Source organism: Chlorocebus sabaeus, chromosome 26, assembly GCF_047675955.1.
Source record: "Chlorocebus sabaeus isolate Y175 chromosome 26, mChlSab1.0.hap1, whole genome shotgun sequence".
Taxonomy (NCBI): domain Eukaryota; kingdom Metazoa; phylum Chordata; class Mammalia; order Primates; family Cercopithecidae; genus Chlorocebus; species Chlorocebus sabaeus.
Genome location: NC_132929.1, coordinates 9,512,992 through 9,529,220, shown reverse-complemented (window position 1 = coordinate 9,529,220; position 16,229 = coordinate 9,512,992). Strand labels below are relative to the sequence as shown.

Below are 16,229 nucleotides of genomic sequence, written 5' to 3'. Positions count from 1 at the left end.
GGCCAACATGGCAAAACCCTGTCTCTACTAAAAAATTACAAAAATTAGCTGGGCATGGTGGTGCATGCCTATAGTCCCAGCTACGTGGGAGGCTGAGGTAGGAGGATCACTTAAGCCTGGAAGGTAGAGGTTGCAGTGAGCCGAGATCACACCACTATACTCCAGCCTGGGTGACAGAGTAAGAGACCCTGCCTCAAAAAAAAAAAAAAAAAAGAAATTATTTTTGTCTGACTTTTTTCTTTCTTTCTTTTTTCTTTTCTTTCTTTTTTTTTTTTTGAGATGGAGTCTTGCTCTGTCGCCAGGCTGGAGTGCAGTGGCATGACCTTGGCTCACTGTAACCTCTGCCTCCCCGGTTCAAGCAATTCTCCTGCCTCAGCTAATTCTCCTGCCCGGCTAATTTTTATATTTTCAGTAGAGACGGAGTTTCACCACGTCGGCCAGGATGGTCTCTATCTCTCGACTTTGTGATCCGCCCACCTCAGCCTCCCAAAGTGCTAGGATTACAGGCGTGAGCCACCATACCCAGCCTTGTCTGAATTTTCCCCGGCAATTTCACTGCACCTTCTCCCTGCCCTGCCCTCACCAAACCCCTTCCTGGTTCAGTTCAGCTGCAGAACTACAAATGCATTTTGGCCCAGCCTGAAAGTGCTGAACGATGCTTCTTTCACCAATGGCCTCTGAAAGCCAAAGAACAGAAACTGAGGCCTGGCTCTTGGAAACTGGTCCTGAGGCAGTTGCTCAGTGGCAAGCTTGTGAACAGTTTACTGAGTCCTAGACGATGTTTTAGGGACTTCAGAGTGAATGTGCTCTGAACTCCTCTGAGCTCCTGATCAAATCACTCAAGGAAGGACACAGCATGGCCACACAGTGTCACCAGAGGCCTGCTTCTTACCTTCTCCGTTAATGTCTTGAAAGGCCTTATCAGTGGGTGGGTCTTCACATTTTCATCCAGGGAAATCCCATATTTCCATCCACTCTGACTCTGTAGAAATGTTCTCAGTTCAAATATCCTTGGCATGCAAAGAACCCCGCGATGTGACCCAAATATCCCTGCTTCTATTCTCATGGAGCAAATGGAATAATGGATAGTGACAGGGCTTAGAAATTCTCTTCAAAAATGCCTAATTGATCCTTTCAGGCCATCAGGCTCTCTGCCTCCTGAATCTTGAACTCTGCTCTTTTATTCCTTGTTGTTTTAGTTGCTGTCCTCTCCACTTTCTCGCTTGTATTTCAGGCCCACTTAAAACAGGATGTTTCAAAAGGCCCTGGGAATGGTGCTTCTCAGGTTAGTGTACCCCCTTCGCAGGAAGAACAGAAGCTAGGACTGGGAGGCCTGGGAAGATTGGACCTATTGCCACTGCCTGGAGGGGCCCATTTGGCTTGCAATCCTTGCCTGCCAGTGCCAGAGCAAAAGCCTAGTGATGTGTGCTTCCCAGAGTCACAGAAGTTTAAGAACTTTTAGGGTTATTCAACAAATATTGGGTGAATGTCTTCTATGGTACACATCAGACTCTGTCCTAGGCACAGTGGATACAGAGATAAGTAAGAGCCCCTGATTTCTGTAACTTCACATCCCCAAGGCTTCTGGCTGTTGCTCTTTCTCAATCTCAGCTTCTGTCCATTTGTTAAATGTGTATATTTCCTAAGTTTCTGTCCCTTCTCAAGAGACATATACTCCCTAGGTGATCTAATTTAGGCCTATGGTTTCAGTTACCACTGAGAAGAGACTAGTATCAAATCAATACTTCCAGCACAGAGCTCCCTCCTAGTTTCAAACCTATTTAAGCTATGCTTGGATGTTCCACAGGCACCCCTCAAATTACTTCTCTACATGTCTCCTTCTCTCGGGTCCCCTGGATGAAGTGAACAGCCCCAGCTTACACTCACTTTCCAAGCCAATGACATGGGAGTCGTCCTTGACACCACTGCCTGTACCCTTCCCATCATTTGTCTGTCTGCCTGTCTCTCTCACCCACTTCTCTGCTTGTATGTTAGCTCAGGCCACCATTAGCTCTCACTGGGGTTACTGCAAGAGCTTCTTAAGTAGCCTCCCAGCCTCCAGTCTTGCTGCCTCTCCCTGGATTCATTTTCTACCCTATTGTCCGGGGATATTAAAAAATCACAATCATGTGTGGGCACTCTACTGACTTCGAATGTTTCTGACTGCCAGCTGCCATCCTGGTGAAACCCAAGTCCTTTCAAATGACCTGTAAACCTAAAAAGGTCATCATGCTGACCTCTCCAGACTCACTTCTCACCCTCTGTCCCATCCTAGTCCACATCCTAACTCTACTGAACCATGGTTCCCTAAAGCCAAACTGTCTCTGGCCTCCCTGGGTCTGCACCTGCTGTTCCCAAGGCCTGCAGGGCACTTACCTCCTTGTGACAGATGGCTCCCACTCATCCTTTAGCACATGCTGTAGATGTCACCAACTCTGGGAGATGTCCCTGGACCCCCAGTACTGGATTAGGGATTCCTATGTGTTCTAGTCCTGTGCTCATGCTCACCATAGTCCTGGACAACCTGCCCCACAATGGCTGGTTCGTTTTGATTCTCCCACAAGATCATGAGGCTTTAGAGGGCAAGAAAAATACTCTTTTATTTTAAGATCATCAGTGCCGCCTGGCACTGGTGAGCTGGCATGTATCTATGCCCTCGTGAAGCTTACCATCTCGTGGCAGAAAGAGATATCAATCAACTATACTAGTAAATGTAAAATTGATAATTAGAATAAATGTACAGATATACAAATGTTATAAATACAAATACCTAAGCGAGCTATGAAAGTACTATGAAAGGGAAGGACAAGGTGCTCAGAGGGCCCAGAACTGAGAAATCTGGAAAAATGCCATCCTAGGAATTCACGCTTGGAGTGATATTTGCAGGATGAGTTGGTGAACGCTGAGACATGTGTGTGAGTACAGGCGGGTATCTGGCAGGCTCAGAGGAGGGTCTCTGGCACATGTAGTGCATATGAGAGAGAGAGAGAGAGAGAGAGAGGGTCTAAAGTAAGGGGAGGTGGCTGGAGGGCAGAGGGCAGAGGAGGAGATAAGGCTGAAGATGGTAGCAAAGGTCTGACCAGGCAGTGCCTACCAGGCCACACCAAAGATTTTGACCATTATCTTCAGAGGAGTTAGAAACTATGAAAGCATTTTAACAAGGAGAAAGGGCTGGGTAGGAAGAGCAGTGGAAGAATATGTATGACTCACTTTGTGTACTGAAACTCTGACTTGCTGGCACTATGAAGAACAGACTAGGCAAACGCACTTGGGGAGACCTGTCAGGAGCTTATGCCAGTCGTCTGGGTGAAAGACGACAGCAGCTTGGACTGAAGTCATAGAACAGAGACAAATACACGGATGTACGAGAGACTCAGGAGCTCAAATCCACATGGTTGAGTGATGGCTTGGCTAATGCTGTGGGCTCCTGGAGGTGACTATTCTCCCTAATTCACAGGCTGGCCAAATGGCCATAGGCAAAGCGTTCTTAGAAAATGCAGATGCTCTAGAGCAAGGGCCAGCTGGCTGTGCCCCCCGAGCCAAATCTAGCTGACCACCTTGTTTTTTAATTAATAAAATATGATTGGAATCCAGGCACCCACTTTTGTTTATGTTTTCTCTATGGCTGCTTTTATGCCACAGCAGTCGAGAGGAGTTGCTGCAACGGAGATGGTCTGGCTCTCGAAGCCTCCAGTGTTGATCATTCAGCCCTTTACAGAACAGATTTGCCACCTCCTGCTTTAGAATCATGAGGTATCAGCCCATTCTATAGTTACAATGATAGCTGTTACCATCAGCCCCCGGTAGACTCATGGAAGGATGAGCTGAGCCCACATCCACACAGAGGCTGAGCTGGTGGTTCAAGGTGTTCCTTCTCTGCGGGCACATTGCATGGAGGTGGTTTTCTGTGCTCTGCTGGGGACATGGGTCCACGGTTACACACTGTAGGCTGCAGCTGAGAAATGGCCCCAGTCCTTAACTGGCTGCCCACAGGAATCCTGGATATCTTTGGCACAGTCTTCCCACTTTGCCTGCCAGTGTTAAAGGGCTGACACAGCAATGAAACGTATGAAACAGCCTGACCTCATGTGGTGAGGAATTTTAAACACCAGATGGAGAGCCTTATTAATAAGGGAGTGTCTGGGAGTTCTACCACTGCCTGCCATAGGAAGACGATTGCATGTCTTCCCTAGAATAAAATCCAGCCTTCCAGAAACATGCAAGGGTTAGGCTTTCAATTTCATTTTTTTTTTCCAATCTGCATTCAAATACAAAAACTGGATAGAAGCCTCCCCATTCCCATTAAGCATTTACATCAAACACATACAAGCCTGTGTGTGGGCACAATTCCCGTAAGGAAATGTTAAGAAAGAAGTTAACGCTTCCAGAATTGATCATTTTCTTGAGAAACACAAAAGAAACACCAGCAGCTGCTGTCACCTATTTCTGTGACCTCCACCAACCCTGGGAAATTGCTGCTCAGAAATAACGAATGCCGTCGGCATGGAAAATCTGTTACTTCGACAAATCAGGCAGATTTCCAGGACTGGGCCCTTTTAATGTTCTTGGGCTGGTTTTCCCTCCTGACAATTGTCAGCTGGAAGATAATCCCTACCTTGTCACAGGCCCATTTATCATGTGAATGCTCAGCATACTTGGTGACGATGTATTCCAATTTTTCAGGCAAGGAAAAACTGTGAAACGAGGAAAAAATTATCACAACCTCCCCAAGCACTTCAGCCAGACCTAGTAGAAGATGGTCAGAACTGCCAATCAATCAGCCATCAGAAGGCGGACGTGATCAGCCAGCCAATCCCAAAGCTAAAGTTGGACTCCAGGCACAGTGACATTCCTGAGAAGGAGTGGCATAGCCATGGTGAGGTCACGGACACACCCAAGTCTAACCACGGAACATCTCTGCAGGAGCCTTGGCTGGGCAGGCCTCTGCCATGTGCTCTGGGTTCTCTTGGCTCCTGGGCCAGACCTGTCTTGGTTAGACAGTGAGAATCCAAGGTAAATGGCCTGTCATCCTCTGGCTACAATCTGGAAATGGTAGAAATGGGTAGCCAGAGAGCCGTATGTTATGAAATAGTGGTTTTCTACCTTTTGGGGCTCGGTGGCTCATGGTAAAATACTAGAATTTTGGAAGTACAGTAGACACCCGCTATTTCTGTTTTCCTAGAAAACAGCTCTGGTCCCTTCTGTTGGTATCGGCACCTGTATTCCCTTTACATTGCGTAGTCTTCTTATATTGTATGCAGTGTGACGTGAACTGTCACCAAGGATGGGCATGTGACTAGGCAAATCAGACTTTCTCTCCACGGAATTTAAGTCTGGAGTTGGGTGAAACTAGGGCAGTAAATTCTTCAAGGTGATTCACCCAATGGGGACACCTGAAGATTGTCGATTTCCTCACTGTGCCTGATTCCAGTCCTTCCCTGGTGACTATGTGTGCTAAGGCCAGGTTGGCCTTTCACTAGATTTTGATAATGACCCTATATTCTTGCAAAAGGTGCTTTTCTCGTGAAGTAAGCCAGGGTTAATCTCCATTCCTCAAGAAACCGTATTGATGTCACAGGTATATTTGAATAAATCTGAACCCTCAAAATAACACAGAGCCACCTGCCATTAACACACAGTTGCTAGAGCATAATGTTTTCTCAGAATGTTTTCAAAAGCATCCAAGTTACTACGCCATTTGCTTTGTCTTTCTTTAACACTGTTACATTTTTACAGGCAGAGTTCTCCGAAGTCAGCACCTGCCTTCTTTGGCCCCAGCTTGATGGTTTACCATGCTCCTTACCTCTTACTTATAGCAGTTTCAATTCTGTCCCACCATCCCACAGCTCAAAGCTCTTTCCAATGGAATGTGTGTTTAATTATCCCAAAGATTACACATTATCAAAGCAGACAGTCCCCCTGGGAAGGGTTCAGGCTTTCATTTGAGAACTGCTGCCATGAAAGACAGGTGTAAGGGGCTCATATAGGCTCAGGCTTACTTTCCCTGCTCACCCTGAAGCAGTTTTAGAGCTCTTCATTTAAAATGCACCTGGAGCTGACTGCGTACCCTACAGTACATATTCATAACTGGGCAGAACTACTACAAACCAAAACTTAGCAATATTTTGCCCAAGGGATAAGCACACTTCCATGGCCTAGTCAACACCAGTGAGAAATTCTGGAAAATTACAGGGAGAAATTAAAAGGCGCAATGGTAGGGCTATTCCGAAGTTCCAGCATTCCTCGGCATGGCATAGAGCAGGTCCAGCTTTTCCAGTGAGGACCCCACACTGTTCTGCCATCACACCCCAGCCTTGCCAGGACTCAGCTGACTGTTATTTATGGAGCTGTTGTGATGTACGATGCTATTAGAACCATATGAGCCTAATTCACCAAGAGCAAAGATTTTGTCAAAAAGCTCATTAATAAATTAATTGCGTAATTTGTCAGGGTAGTTCTCTCAGTGCCTCAGGAGACATTTATTTGTGGGAGCATCTATCTCTGGTAATAAATAAACTAACCCTTTCCTCCCCCACCAAAAGCCCAGAATATAGTAATACAGATATGTATGGATTAAACCTTGTGCCTGATGGGACTTGTCAAGAGAAATGACGAACAGCGTTGGCAGGAGGGAAAGAGGTAAAGCTCACATTTCTTGCCGCCCTCTGGAAGAAAACATTGGTTACTGGACAAAATACAGGACCAGCTTAGAGATGATTCTGGACTCACTTCACAGTGTTGATAGGTTTGGGATCAAAGTTGCCATCTGCATCCACTGAGATCTGTTTCTCCAAAGTGGCTGTGATTCTGGTATCTAAATAATCCGGTGGCAAGGCCCCAGCTATAGCACTGAGACAAGGCAGGGCCATTCGGAAAAGATCTGGGTCATATTTCTGTGAGGGAAAAACAAGGCCACGTTAGCAGAGAAAGCAAAACCATGTCCTTAGACAGAACCATTCACCAATCAGCTGAAAACAGAAATAAAATACACGCATCTATCCAGGTTAACCAAAGTGAGAAATGTGTAACCCCTTAAATATTTTCTGGTGGAAATGAAGGTATCCTTGGAGGATGAACTAACCCTCTACAAAGCCAAGTCACCATTTGCTTTAAGTTGAAAAATCTTAAACAGGTTTAAATCAGTATCTCCTAAATGGTTAATTTCAAGACCACCTAAGGGTTAAAGTGACTAGTCGCTAGGCCAGAAGTGACTATAAACTTGTCTTGCTAAGGACGGTCATAGAAATGGACCCAACCTGCAACTGCAGAGGGCATAGCAAGCTGTGCCAAGCTCTGTAGTAGCTGATACGGGTCATATGTTGACATCGGCAGCAGGCTGCTCAATATCCATCATTCTCTCTTGAACCCAGCCTGAAATGAAGTTCAGTCAAATAGCATGGGGTTGGGAAGAGCTTTTGATCTGCTTACACTAGACCAATGAAATACGGGGTAAAGAAAATTTAAGTGCAGGTGAACGAGGTATATGCGTGTTCTACATTTCTCTAAGAAACCCAGACCTGCTCATTTTCTACCTTTAAAGCTGCTGACCTCACAAATTGGGTTAGGGGAAGTGGAGCAAAGTCTGAGTCAGAGCTCTACTTCAATCACACCGTTCGGTAAGGCCTGGGTTTCAGAGGCTCTGAGCTCTCACCCGATGCCTCCTCAAATGAGTGCCTGGGAAGAACCTCTCCCAGCATGGCTTAAGGTCTTCTGGAAATCCCCTGTCCCACCATCACAGCAGATGTCAGGGCTTTTCCTCTTGGCTCGAGCCTAGTGAAGGCTGACAGACAGGAGCCGCACCAAATCAGGGGGAAATGAATGGGGAGGTAAGGCATCGAGACTGACATCAGATGATGTGTGTGTCATTTACTCTGATAGTCACTTTCCCATGTACAGCTTTGTGAATGTGAAAATTTATTCAACTACTCTGAGGCTTTTCTTCACCTGTAAAATAAGGATTTTAAGAGTTTCCATTTCAGAGAGATGGGCAAGAATTAGCGTAATATGCTTGGAAAGTACTTAGCACAGGTCCTGGCAAATGGAACGCTAAATAGATGATGGCTGTTATTATCTGTAGGTGCTGGGGCACTGAGATGCTCTCTTTTTTGCTCAGAAAGTACTGTCATTACCTTATGGGAGAGAGAGTCAAAAATCCCCCAGAAAAGCTTCTCCGTTAGGTGCAGCTCTTCTTCCACAGCTAGCCCGTAGCTCCCCCATCCTGAGGGCAGGCAGTAATACTTCCAGCACTGTTCATAGTGATTCGTCAGAAGCTGGGAGGTTCAGAACAGGACAGACCAGCGGGGTGGGGCAGCCAAAGTCCACGGGCGTCAAAAACATGCAGGAGAGAATAAAATAGCAAGGAGAGATCACGAGAATGAAACATGTGAAACAGCTGGGCTGTCGACAAAGAGGCCCTTCAAACACGGCTGGGAACGGTCTGCTCTCTGCCTAATGAGCTTGAGCCTGAGCGGATCTGCCCGATTAATTCTTGTGCCTCCTAATGTGCCCCTAGCAGTTACTGGAAAATGGAGAGGAGCCGTTTCTAGTTCAAATGAGAAAGTGCTACCTTCTGAAAGTAGTCACCATGTGCTGTTCTAGCCAGGCAGGCAGGGGTGGAAAGAATTTCTTCTGGGACCTTTGCTTGTAATTCTGGGAGATCTTGGGGGAATGCTGATATGGGGAGAGGATGGTGGGCTGCAAGCTGTGGGTCTGAAGATTTTCTCTCATCAATTACTACCCATTGTTTCCTTGCCCCCACTCCCGGTGCCCCCTCCCTCCCTCTCCCCTCTCTCTCTCACACCCCAGTGATTTTACAGCAGTTTCACATCTTGCCAGTAGAGGGCAGAAGTTACCGGTAATGTTTCCATCCCAGCAGGTGTGATCCACGTCCTCCAAGAAAAATCTCACTGATATGAGAGGTAAAAGTGAACTTATTGAGTGATATCAATAATGCCTCTTCAAAGCCAGTATCCAGCTGGCAGCAAAGGCTTGCAGAGGAAGCAACACCAAATTAAGCTGTGCACACTATGGTTTTCGGTTAAAATATTTTCTTTTTTTTGAGAATAAAACTGCGGCTGCTAGAGAGAAGAATTAGCCCTTAGAGGACTGTGGAATCTCTGAGAACATACAAACTGTTTTCTGCCTGGGATGGAGACAGGGGATTCAATTAAAGCTCTCTGGGAATTCTGGTTAGCCCAGTAAAATGCTGCCTGAAATGCTTGCTTGGACTATAAAGAAAAGTGCTGTTAAAATCATTAGGTAGGATTTTCAGGTGTAGCTAGCCGTTGCTAACACTTTTGCATATGGGAATATGGCAGGTGCCTCAGAGATAAAAGGTAAACACTGTCTGCAAGGGTGGATGACTGATTCTGGTGCCCTCCCACCAGGCCCAGATGCCGCCAGTGATAAAATATTTGTAATTTATGAGAAAACCAGAAACAAGACAATAAAAAAAGCGAAGGCCAGGCATGGCGGTTCATACCTGCTGTAATCCCAGCACTTTGGGGGACTGAGGAGGGAGATTTGCTTGAACTCAGGAGCTCAAGGCTGCAGTAAGCCGTGGCTGTGCCACTGCACTCAAGTGTAGGTAAAAGAGTGAGACCCTGTCTCAATAATAATAATAATAATAATAATAATAATAATAATAAAAAAAGAGAGGGGTCTGTGGTCTTTTTATTAAGAAAGAGAGCTAGCCGCAGTGGCTCATGCCTGTAATCCCAGCATTTTGGGAGGTTGAGGTTGGTGGATCACTTGAGGTAAGGAGTTTGAGACCAGCGTGGCCAACATGGTGAAAACCCGTCTCTACTAAAAACAAACAAACAAAAATTAGCTGGGCATGGTAGCATGTGCCTGTAATCCCAGCTACTCAGGAGGCTGAGGCAGGAGAATTGCTTGAACCTGGGAGGTGGAGGTTGCAGTGAGCCGAGATCACGCCACTTCACTTCAGCCTGGGTGACAGAGCAAGACTCTGACTCATTAAAAAAAAAAAAGAAAAAAAAGTAAAAAACAAAGATTTCTTACAAACAAGAAAAGCACAAAACAGTATGGAATAGAAAATGGACATTTAAATCAATTTAATGAAAAACCACAGGGCCTTCAAAGCTTTTTGAGATGAACACATTCTGAAAACCTAATTACAGCGGGAAAGCACAAAATCTAAGTCCCCGTACTAACTGCGGCTAAATATCAACCAGTCAGTGGAAAGCAGTTAAAGAAAATTGGAGCAATTTTCTTCAACCTCGACATTCAAGAAAGGACGTGGTTTTGTGGGATATATCTTGTTAGTGAACCATCAACTTCAGGGAGTCAAACCCATTTAGCGTGTATGTTTCCTCCAAATTGCGAAGACATCACATATGACCGGGCAAGTTTCCTGTGCCGTAGACTGTATTTCTGTAACAATAGTGACGTTTACCTTGAGAGGCATTTTGCAGTATTCATTGAGTTGGGGCACATCAAAAACGAGGCGTCGCAGGAGCTGCTGTAACATGGAAGGCCTCAAGTGACTGCAGTAGGAAACAAGAAACATAGAAAAGTAAAATGAAAACGTAAGAAAAACAATAAAGGAGGAATGAAAGAAACACTCAACAATAAGCGTATTACAGCCAAGAAAACAGCTCCTAATACACGAGATCTCGGATAAACAAGAGTAGATGATAAAACACTTGAAAACAGTATAGTTAAAATTCAGAAAAAGAGTGCTAACGAACTGGGATACCCAAGGTGTAACTCTAGTTGCTATGTGACAAAATGTGCTAGGATATATGCATACTCAAAATATAATCACTGATTTTGTGCAAAGAATAGAACAGAAAGAAGGTGCAGCTCAGGTTCCAGTCATCTCTAAGGCCCCCTGAACTCTGCCGAGGGAGAAACTGGAGTTGAGCAGCTGCACAGGTGGACTCTGAGGCCACCTACTGGTGTGATTTGAAGAGAACTTTAAAGCCCTGTGCCTTACGATCTGGTCCATGAAATTCTCACTACTGGAATCATTTGTTTGGGGTAAGGCTTTGTTCTCAAAACAACTCCATTAATAGGCAAATACAGTAACTATTTAAAGAATAATCTATCAAATTACAGAGTTCATGGCACAAATAAATTTTGAGGTAGAGAAAGGAGAAGTAAGCAACACGGATTTTGCTTTTTTATATTGCCAAACTTTGAAGAAACCTAGTGGAACCTATAGTTTTCTCCAGAGAAAGGTGTACACACACAAACACAATTTGATATATAAGTTCAGCTCATGAATCCCTGGATTTTTCCCACTATTGCCTAAGGAGCTATGGAGGTAAAGCTAACACTCCTTTGTGGAATGTTGGAATGCCAGGGAAGAAATCCTTGGAGCATCTACAGTAAGAAGAATGTACGCAGATGGAGAACAAAAGTCATCTGTTTCACAACTGTTTCTGGAGCTGGCGTTGCAATAAAAAGCACAGGGGTGAAAATATACAGTGAGTAAGTAGCCTTGTCTCAGAATCTAATAGTTAGAATGCAAAAATTACTCAGTGTTTCACATTATTATCCAGTTAATCAGCAATTATCACCTAAGATTCACTAACTTGAATACAAGCAAAGAGTGCAATAAATCTGTAATTCTGTGAATTCCTGACTTATTAAAATAAACAATGAAAAAACCTAGTTAAGTATCAGTTTGCCTGCTACATCTGGAGCTCAAGTGAGCAAGAAGAAAAGCTCTAAAAGTACAGTAATAGGGCTGTGAGCTCTACTTTTTGTTTGATGTAAAATTCTAGTTTCTTGGCCGGGGGTGGTGGCTCACGCCTGTAATCTCAGCACTTTGGGAGGCCAAGGTGGGCGGATCCCCTGAGGTCAGGAGTTCGAGATCAGCCTGGCTAACATGGTGAAACCCCATTTCTACTAAACATACAAAAAATTAGCTGGGCGTGGTGGCGGGCCTGTAATCCCAGCTACTCAGGAAGCTGAAGCAGGAGAGTCACTTGAACCTGGGACGCAGAGGTTGTGTTGAGCTGAGATCATGACACTGCATTCCAGCCTGGGCAACAAGAGCAAAACTCCATCTAAAAAAAAAAAAAGGCCGGGCGTAGTGGCTCACGCCTGTAATCCCAGCACTTTGGGAGGCCGAGATGGGCGGATCATGAGGTCAGGAGATCGAGACCATCCTGGCTAACACGGTGAAACCCCATCTCTACTAAAAATATAAAAAATTAGCCAGGCGTGGTGGCGGGTACCTGTAGTCCCAGCTACTCAGGAGGCTGAGGCAGGAGAATGGCGTGAACCTGGAAGGTGGAACTTGCAGTGAGCCGAGATCACGCCACTGCACTCCAGCCTGGGCGACAGAGCGAGACTCCGTCTCACAAAAAAAAAAAAAAAAATTCTAATTTCTCCCAAGTCTCATTCTTTAAAAGTATTTGCAGCTCAAATCAGTCTCACCAATGTGACTTTATTATTAGGAAACAGCTTATGTTGGGAGGCAGGACTCCTTGGTTGGTGTGGTTTCTAAAATACAGCCAGAGTTCAGCTCTAGTGAAAGCGAGAATAAGATCTGCAGCTGCTATTGATGCATTACCAGCCAATTACAAATTAAAGCTGATAGAAAGGATTTCTTTTGGTGTAAACTCATTATTTATTCCATTTTCTACCATTAAGAAAATAGAGGCTCGTAAAAACTAATAATAGGACATTAATCTTTCTTTTGAAGTGGCAAAGTGCAAAACCTAGGTACCTTATTAATTCCTCGAGGTTAATTGGTGTGTCCACTGAAATTTGTCTCTCTTGAAAGATCAAAAATATTCTAATTAGCTTAACTGTCTGCCAGTTATCATAAAAATCTTGTGTTGAATGAAGCACTATCATAATATTGGGCCTGGTTTTGGAAGGAGATCTCTGGGAGAACACTCTTGGGGCCTGGGTCGAGGCCTCCTTCCCATCAACCAGCCTTTACTCCCCACCCCAAGAAAATAATACTATGCAATGACACAGCCTGTCCCATAAAGCACTTAAAGACTGTAGGCCTTAGGCGATACAAAGACAGCAGATATAGGTTAATTTTAAAAAGTATTTTAAACATAGTGATCATTGTTATATTTGAAATATAAGCCAGAGATTATCCTTTTTAAAACATTTTAAAACTTTTTTGTAACAGGCTTTTTCAGAGCAGTTTTAGGTTCACAGCAAAATTGAGCAAAGTGTACTGAGAGTTCTCATCTATCTCTGGCCCCATAGAGGCATAGCTTTCCCCATTATCATTATCCCCCACCAGTGGTACATTTGTGACAACTGATAAACTTATACTAAAACATCGTTATCAACCAAATTCCATAATTTACATTAGGTTCACTCTTGCTGTTGTACATTCTATCGGTTTGGATAAGTATTTAATGACACACATCCATCATTATACTGTTTTTCCACTGCTCTAAAAATTCTCTGTACTCAGCCTGTACATCTCTTCCTACCCCAACCCTGACACCACTGATCTTTTCAGTGTTTCCTTAGATTTGCCTTTTCCAGAAAGCCATATAGTTGGAATCATACAGCACGTGGCCTTTTCGGATTAGCTTCTTGCACTTAGTAATATCGGTTTAAGGTTCCTCTATGTATTTTCATTGCTTGATAGCTCATTTCTTTTTAGGACTGAATAATATAGTCCATGGTCTGATGTACCAGTTTATTTATCCATTCGCCCACTTGAAAACATCTTGATTGCTCCCAAGTTTTGGCAATTATGAATAAAGCTGCTACAAGCATCTGCATACAGGTTTTTGTGTGGACATAGTTTTCAACTCATTTGAGTAAAAACCAAGGAGTGAGACAGTTGAATCACGTGGTAAGAGTATGTTTGGTTTTGTAAGAAACTGACAAACTGCCTTCCAAAGTGACTGTACCATTTTCACTCCCACCAGCAATGAATGAGAGTTCCTGTTGTTCCACATCCTTGCCAGCATTTGGTGGTGTCAGTGTTCTGGATTTTGGCCGTTCTGATATGTGTGTAGTACTTTCTCACTGCTGAGATTATCTTTTGGTGTGATGTTCTACTCACATCAATGTGAGGACCGAGGAGTTTTTTTTTCTAGGTGGCTCTAGCTCCCCAATGCATAGTAATTTCTTCTGTGACCAGAAAAGAACTCATTCAACAAGAAATCAAGACCATACTCAGCTGGCCCCTACCGGGGAAACCTGTTGATCCTCTCTCCGGAGCGACCTACAGCAGTGATTTCTAATCTTGACGACGTATTGGAAACACTCGGGAGGCTTCAAAAGCTGGAATCTTGGGTCTCATCCCTAACAGTTTTGACTTTTTGGGCTGGGATGTGGCCTGGGCACTAGGATATTTATTCCGTAACTCAGCAGGTATTTCTGATATGCAGCTGAGAAGGCAAAACACTGGCTGAAAAATGGCAGATCATACTATTGGCCTGTGCTGCTAGGACCTGCTGTTGAAACAGTTGTCTTCCTTGGATTCTACAAGACTTGACTTAGATTCCTGAGGACCCAAGGCTCTTGGGGTGACTTTACCTTTTGTCCTCAGCTGGCTCTGATGCCCATCTGCAGTCGTAAAAATTACTGCCTTTAACTCCCCATGGTGACTGGAGATTTTTTTCTTTGATTTGCTGCTGGTCTTGGGAGGCCTAGAGGTAGGTCGCTTTTATTCACACTCAGAGTCTGGCTTCCACGTAAGATGTGCTCATGTAGAGGGCAGACACATCTGCTTCTGGCTCTATCTTGAGAATGAAGACAGCCCTTAATCTGAACACTTTAGGCTTGAAATAGTTTTCTGGTCCATCAACCGTAGTGGGTAAAGCCTGAGCTGCGCCCTCTCCCTTCCCCAAAGGGAAAGATTTTGCCTGTGGCAAATAGGGGAGCCGAGCACATCCTATGAGATGTCTGGGGGAGGGCTGGTATATGACAAAGGCCTGGAAGCTTCCTTAGCCTAGGCCACCAGTTTTTAGATTACAAAGTAAAATGCAGTTGACCTGGATGCATACACAGGGGTAACAGCATAGGATGTGTACTTACTTGCAAATGGCAAGCAGACATTCTTCTATAGTGTCCCTTTGTGCTTTGGTGAGGGAACGTCCCTTGGAAAGCCTGTATATCGTCTGCAGTGTGGAATCAATCAGAGAGGTGCAGTGTTCTGTTCCGGCAAAGAGAGGGGCACATCTTGTGAGGAGCGGGAGCACAGCAGAACATATATACCTATTTAGTGCAAGCGCAGCCTCTGTGGTGCTCAGGGAAACCTAGGGAAAGAAGATTGGGACACAGGTTAATCACCTGAGGAACAGGGCAAAGCTGGCTCTGCACTGAGTTCCCATGTAGCAAGCTGTGGGAGCTTATACATGTCCACATTGCACAGCAAGGCAGTGAACAACTTTCTACCTTATTAGCAGTTCTATTTTTCTTTTTGCATTTTCAATGAAAAAAAAAATCAAGTTAAAAGAAAACAAAACAAAACAAAAATCAGAAAAAAATAATAACAAAGGCTAGCTGGCTCTAAGTCTTCCCAAATGATCCTATAAATATCTGTTCCCTTCAAAATAATTTTGAACTCATTAAAATCAGCTGATGACCAGTCTAACCCAACATTTTGATGCTTGCAAAGTCTAGTTGCCAGGATACTACATTATTATTCTGGTTTTCACTCTTTTCTCACCTACCAGGGACTCACACACTGTTATCTTACGACTGTAAGATTAGTGAATGGTTATAGGTCAAGCAGTTTCTCAAATTCACCAGTTTTGTGAAAGAGAAAGTGGAACTCTGACTCCTTTCAGTTACTTGGTGAGCACTGTGAGCAATTCACAATCAATACTGACATGAGAGTAGACCCCACTAAAGGGAACCTAACTCTTCATGGGCAACATGGAAAAGGAACAGAAACTCGGGTCCTTCTACACAACTCTAACATAACTCTTGCTCACGATGTTCTTTTATGTACATTTAGATGGACAAGTTGAATACAAGGAAAACCCATTTAGTGATACTAAATAACCAAAGTACACTTTACCACCATCTTTGAAAGTTGCAGAACTTCAAAATAAACCTGGAGATCCACAGAGATGAAACAGTACCATTTCCTGTGATTACTACAGTCATTCTAGCTGTAACACACTTTGTATAACTTATGATTTGAAAAACCATTTTCTTTGAATGATATACATTTCTCGTTGTTTCTATAAATTAAATTATCAAGTTTGTCTCCTAGAAACTTCAGTAAATCATGCTGGGAGAAACAGCTAATCTTCCACATTTAT

General features: G+C 44.1%; 1 protein-coding gene across 4 annotated transcripts in view; it reads right to left on the bottom strand.

The window, feature by feature from the left end:
• RYR3 (ryanodine receptor 3) overlaps positions 1-16,229 on the bottom strand; it is a 551,601-nt gene that overhangs the window by 120,054 nt on the left and 415,318 nt on the right. For all 4 annotated transcript variants that reach the window (XM_073012013.1, XM_073012015.1, XM_073012014.1 and 1 more), the window contains exons 48-53: positions 14,995-15,215; positions 10,415-10,505; positions 8,130-8,270; positions 6,730-6,893; positions 4,616-4,694; positions 893-982 (exon numbers count right to left, since the gene is read on the bottom strand). In XM_073012013.1, coding sequence (XP_072868114.1) covers positions 893-982; positions 4,616-4,694; positions 6,730-6,893; positions 8,130-8,270; positions 10,415-10,505; positions 14,995-15,215 — 786 coding nt within the window. The remainder of the gene's footprint in view (positions 1-892; positions 983-4,615; positions 4,695-6,729; positions 6,894-8,129; positions 8,271-10,414; positions 10,506-14,994; positions 15,216-16,229) is intronic.